Source organism: Colobus angolensis, unplaced genomic scaffold (genome assembly GCF_000951035.1).
Source record: "Colobus angolensis palliatus isolate OR3802 unplaced genomic scaffold, Cang.pa_1.0 Scaffold39, whole genome shotgun sequence".
Taxonomy (NCBI): Eukaryota; Metazoa; Chordata; class Mammalia; order Primates; family Cercopithecidae; genus Colobus; species Colobus angolensis.
Genome location: NW_012117265.1, coordinates 3158225 through 3164360, shown reverse-complemented (window position 1 = coordinate 3164360; position 6136 = coordinate 3158225). Strand labels below are relative to the sequence as shown.

General features: G+C 53.9%; 1 protein-coding gene across 1 annotated transcript in view; it reads left to right on the top strand.

Moving 5' to 3' along the window:
- The first annotated feature begins 1017 nt into the window (after positions 1-1017).
- The window catches only part of MRPL4 (mitochondrial ribosomal protein L4), a 7312-nt gene continuing 2193 nt past the window's right edge, over positions 1018-6136 (top strand). Inside the window, 5 exon segments of the mRNA XM_011954868.1 lie at positions 1018-1318; positions 1405-1471; positions 1559-1709; positions 3913-3964; positions 6046-6133. Coding sequence (XP_011810258.1) covers positions 1262-1318; positions 1405-1471; positions 1559-1709; positions 3913-3964; positions 6046-6133 — 415 coding nt within the window. The 5' untranslated portion in view covers positions 1018-1261.

The window sequence follows — 6136 nt, the reverse complement described above, 5'->3', positions numbered from 1 at the left end:
ACGCCTGTAATCCCAGCACTTTGGGAGGCCGAGGCGGGCGGATCATGAGGTCAGGAGAATGAAACCATCCTGGCTAACACGGTGAAACCCCGTTTCTACTAAAAATACAAAAACTTAGCCGGGCGTGGTGACGGGCGCCAGTAGTCTCAGCTACTCGGTAAGCTGAGGCAGGGAATCGCTTGAACCCGGGAGGCCGAGATTGCACCACTGCACTCCGTCCTGGGCGACAGAGTGATACTCCGTCTCAAAATACTGATACAAAATAAAAAAAATACAGTACAAAAATTAGCCGGGCGTGCGCACCTGTAGACCAGCTACTCGGGAGACTGAGGCAGGAGGATCCCTTGAGCTCTGCAGGTCGTGGCTGCAGTGACCATGTTCTCGCCCATTGCACTCCAGCCTGGGCGACACAGCAAGACCTTCTCTCTAAAAACCAAAACAAAGAAACTAAAAATGAACATTCGGATTTGCTAGGGGGTGACAAGGGAGGCAGTCCAGGATCTGTGGACTCCCCACTTTTGTTCTGTCCTTGGAGAGCCCGGGAAAGTCTGAGAGTGTACAGGACCCTGGTCTAGGGGGTAGGGGACACAAATAACTAATCTGAGGGGTCTTGGGGGGACATAGCCCTGCCGTGGGGAATCTAAACTGGGAGGCATGGTCTGGCAGGCCCAAACCTGAAGGCCTTCTGTGGGTAATAAGGCCCTTCCTTTAAACAAATAAAAAAACAAACGACATTAACTGGATAAAGAAAAAACCATCTCCAAGAGCCTTGGAGGCGGAATGAAGGCGTGGCCCGGTGGACGTGACCAACAGTAAAAGCTTAAGCGTTATTGGTTGTATTCTTTAGTTGCTCGCTCCAGAACTGCCCACTTATGGGCGGGGGCCGCTCCTTCAGGCTTAGCGGTCATTGGCTGAATTGGGCCAGAGAGGTCTCACTGGCTGAATTCCTGCACCACTCGTAGGAGGCGGGCCCCAAAGTAGGCGAGGCCTACGGAAGCTGGGGCTTCTTGCTGTGAGGTCCAGTTACCTAGTGTTGTGGGGGGTCCTTGAGGCAGGAGTGAAAATTGGGTCTGGGGATTAGTCCTGGGGTGGAGGTCTGGGCACGCCAGGTCGGACCCCCTCCATCTTCGGTTTTGCACACCCCGCTTTCCAGGGGTGAGTCGCGGCGGGTCGGGCGGCGTCGCCTGCGTGACGTCATCCATCGGCGCCGCGCGAGGCTCCAGTGGCCTTGACCTCCCGCGGCGTGGGAGGCTGCGAGGCAATGCTGCAGTTGATCTGGGCCGGGGCGCGCGCCTGGCTTCGGCCTGCGGGCTGCAGGGTGAGGCCAGGGGCTGGAGGCGTGGTCGAAGGATGAAATTTGGGGGTGTCCAGGGGTCGTCTCTCACTTTCGCCCACCCCTTGCAGGGCCTCAGTTCGCTGGCGGAAGAGGCAGCGCGTCCGACCGAGAACCCGGAGCAGGTGGCGAGCGAGGGTAAGGCAACCGGGGTGGCTCCAGGAGGGGCAGCGACAGAGAGGTCTGACCCTTGACCCTAACCCCTGACCCCCGCCATCGCTCCAGGTCTCCCGGAGCCCGTGCTGCGCAAAGTCGAGCTCCCGGTACCCGCTCATCGACGCCCGGTGCAGGCCTGGGTCGAGTCCTTGCGAGGCTTCGAGCAGGAGCGCGTGGGCCTGGCTGACCTGCACCCCGATGTTTTCGCCACCGCGCCCAGGTGAGCGAGGACTGTAATGGTGAACTGAGTGGCGGAGGGATGAAGAGTGGAAGTTCAGGAGTCAGGATCACTTTGGGCTTGTACCGTTGGAAAAGTGCTGGATTTCTACAGCCTCCTTTTCTCCACCTGTCAAAGGGGGATGATGACAGTTTCCCCTTCTGTAGCGCTGTGTGAGATTGAAGCCTGAGAGGTGACATCTTCTAAGGGTTAGGGAGACAGAACTCTGGACCTGACTGATTAGGTTCAAATCCTGCCTTCACTTCTTGTGCCTCAGTGTCCCTATTTTGTCAGCGCTTGGGAGGTTGCTGTGATGAGTAAATGACTTAATTCTGGCACATAATAAGTTTTATAGAAATGCTGATAATCTTTGTTAACTGTTTTTTGCAAATAAGAGCACTACAGAGACTAAACCATTCCTAGGTGCCTGGAAGAGGCTGTTTGCATTTTAGTTAACCTGCTGTTCATAACATCTCTAAGAAAATGTAGGGGCCATGCTGGGCGCGGTGGCTCACGCCTGTAATTCCAGCACTTTGGGCGGCCGAGGCCGGCGGATCACGAGGTCAGGAGATCGAGACCATCCTGGCTAACACGGTGAAACCCTGTCTCTACTAAAAATACAAAAAGAGGCCGGGCGCGGTGGCTCACGCCGGTAATCCCAGCACTTTGGGAGGCCGAGGCGGGCGGATCACGAGGTCAGGAGATCGAGACCGTCCTGGCGAACACGGTGAAACCCCGTCTCTACTGAAAACACAAAAAAATTAGCCGGGCGTGGTGGCGGGCGCCTGTAGTCCCAGCTTCTAGGGAGGCTGAGTCAGGAGAAAGGCGTGAACCCGGGAGGCGGCAGAGCTTGCAGTGAGCGGAGATCCTGCCACTGCACTCCAGCCTGGGCGACAGAGCGAGACTCCGTCTCAAAAAAAAAAATACAAAAAGAAATTAGCCGAGTGTGGTGGCAGTCGCCTGTAGTCCCAGCTACTCGGGAGGCTAAGGCAGGAAAATGGTGTGAACCCAGAGGCGGAGCTTGCAGTGAGCCAAGGTCGTGCCACCGCACTCCATCCTGGAGGACAAAGCGAGACTCCGTCTCAAAAAGAAAAAGGAAAGAAAATGTAGGGGCTGCCTGTGGCTCACATCTGTGATCCCAGCACATTGGGAGGCTGAGGCGAGCGGATCACTTGAAGCCAGGAGTTGGAGACCAGCCTGGCCAATATGGTGAAAGCCCGTCTCTACTAAAAATACAAACATTAGCCTGACATGGTAGTGCAAGCCTGTAGTCCCAGCTACTCGGGAGGCTGAGGCATGAGAATCACTTGCACCCCGGGGAGATGGAGGTTGCAGTGAGCCGAGATCATACCACTGCACTCCAGCTTGGGCAACAGAGATGGACTCCATCTCAAAAAAAAAAGGTGAAATTGATTTCAATAATGTAAATACATTTAAATACCTGTATTTAAAACTATGTCAAAATCACATTTTAGCATGGAGCACTGGACACGTTTCAGATGTTGAGTAGGTGACTATGGAATGGTACAGAACTAGAGAGGCAAACCAGTCCCCGAAGAAAGTGGCAATAAGTCAAGTGTAATAGCAGGAAAAAAGTAATGGTAGGAAAAACAAGGAAGAAGGGGTGGTGTGGTTTTTTTTTTTTTTTTGAGACAAAGTTTGGCTCTTGTCGCCCAGGCTGGAGTGCAGTGGCACGCTCGCTCTCGGCTCGCTTCAACCTCTGCCTCCTGGATTCTAGTAATTCTCATGCCTCAGCCTCCCAAGTAGCTGAAATGACAGATATGTACCACTGTGCCCAGCTAATTTTTGTATATTTTGGAGAGACATCGCTTCTCCATGTTGCCCAGGCTGGTCTTAAATTCATGGCCACAAGTGATCCACCTGCCTTGGCCTCCCAAAGTGCCAGGATTACAGGCATGAGCCACTGCACCTGGTCAGGGTGGCTTTTTCTTTAGGAGGCACCTCTCAGCAGTTATCAGGGCTGACACCTGTAGGCTGAGAAGGAACCATCCAGAAGAGTGTTTCAGACAGAAGGAAGAGCAAGTGCCAAGGCCTTGAGGCAGGATTTCAAGATGGGGTCAGTGAGGGGCAGAAGCCAATCGCACAGGGCCCCGGAGGCGGAAGGGAGAATCCTGGGTTTTCCTATATTGGAGGTGGGGGCTTTTGAAGCAGAGTTGGGCTTCTCATGTGTCCTTCCTCCCTGCAGGCTGGATATCCTGCACCAGGTTGCCATGTGGCAGAAGAACTTCAAGAGAATTGTGAGTGCCTAAATGGAGCAAGGTGGCAGGAAGGAGGAGCTTCCTGGGGGAGGTTGGGGACGGGACCCAGAGGAAACCCATCGCTGGGTTTTCTCTGGACTGCTTGGCTGGGGCCTCATCTGTTTTCTGAGCCACTCACTGATGGGTCCATTTTTAGTTCTCTTTTTTTTTTTTGAGATGGAGATGGAGTCTCACTCTGTCACCCAGGCTGGAGTGCAGTGGCACGATCTCAGTTCACTGCAACCTCCGCTTCCTGGGTTCAAGTGATTCCCCTGCCTCTGCCTCCTGAGTAGCTGGGATTACAGGTGTGTGCCACCATGTGGGCTAATTTTTGTATTTTTAGTAGAGACGGAGTTTCACCATGTTGGCCAGGCTGGTCTCAAATTCCTGACCTCAAGGAACCTACCTGCCTCAGCCTCCCAAAGTGCTGGGATTACGGGTGTGAGCCACCATGCCCAGCTCATTTTCAGTTGTTTTCTGATCACTCACTGATGTGGGCATTGTGATGGGTGAGAGGATATAGCAGGGACCACAAGGACAAAACAGGCAAGGTTGGGCTGGGTGCAGTGGCTCAGGCCTGTAATCCCAGCAGTGGGTGGGTTGCTTGGGACCAGGAAAGACGAGCCTGGGAAACAGCAAGACCCAGTCTCTACCCCCTCCCCCACAACCCCCCAAAAAAGATGGGCAAAGTTCCTATTCTAATGAAGGTCACAGTGTCATGGGAGAAGTGAAGGTGAGTCACATGGTCATACATAATGTGTAATTATGAGCATGTCCCAGAGACTGGGATGTTCAACCTTGGGTCTACTGTAGAAGCTAACCAGATCAAAAAGTCAGTGGGGCTAGGGTGGAGATAATGGGAACGGGGCGTGCAAAGGCCCCGTGGCAGGGACCACAAGGAACCCAGTGTTGCCACAGAGGCCAGTGGGAGCAGTGGGGAGGAGTCTGGGTTTTATGCCAAGAACATTGAAGAATCCATTACCAGTTGGGGTCTCATCCATCCACCCCAGAGGTCTGGCCAGTCCTTCCCCTGTTCACACCTTCCCTGGCTCCCCATCATGGATGACTAGGAATAAAGTCATCAGTCTGCTCTTCCGAGCTCTTCCTGATTTCCTTGCCCTGCTCCTCTTTCCTGATTCTCCCTGTCTGTGTCATTCCCTCCTTGCAGCTACAACCACATTAAAATTGTTCAAAGAATAGGCCAGCACAGTGGCTCACACCTGTAATCCCAGCACTTTGGGAGGCCAAGGCAGGTGGATCAGTTGAGGCCGGGAGTTCTAGAACAGCCTAGTCAATGTGCCAAAACCCCGTCTCTACAGAAAATACAAAAAATTAGCCGGGGGCAGGCGTGGTGGCTCACACCTGTAATCCCAGTACTTTGGGAGACCGAAGCGGGCAGATCACAAGGTCAGGAGTTCGAGACCAGCCTGACCAATATGGTGAAACCCTGTCTCTACTAAAAATACTAAATATTAGTATTTACTAATAACTAAAAATACAAATATTAGTTGGGCGTGGTGGCAGGTGCCTATTGTCCAAGCTACTCTGGAGGCTGAGACAGGAGAATTGCTTGAACCCGGGAAGCGGAGGTTGCAGTGAGCCAAGATCACGCCACTGCACTCCGGCCTGGGTGACACAGCAAGACTCCATCTCAAAAAAAAAAAATTAGCCTGGCATGGTGACGGGCACCCGTAATCTCAGCTACTTGGGAGGCTGAGGCCGGAGAATCGCTTGAATCCAGGAATCAGAGGTTGCAGTGAGCCGAGGTCGCACCACTTGCACTCCACAGCCTGGGTGACAGAGTGAGACTGTCTCAAAAAAAAAAAAAAATCAATAGTTCAGAAAATACCGAGCACCCCCTGCATGCCCGGCGGCAGAGCCCCTGCCTTTGTGAGGCTGGCATGGGGCAGGAGCTCTGACTTCTTTACCCTCCCCCTCGCTCCCCAAGCTCTCTGTGCTTGGCCTGAGGGAGCCCATCATCATGCTGCCTCCTGCCTGACTTCCCCATGGCAGGACTGATCTGCCCGTCTCCCTGACACCTGCCTCGTGGACCTGACCCCCTCCTCACTTTGTGCCTCCAGAGCTATGCCAAGACCAAGACGAGGGCCGAGGTACGGGGTGGTGGCCGAAAGCCTTGGCCACAGAAAGGCACCGGGCGGGCCCGGCATGGCA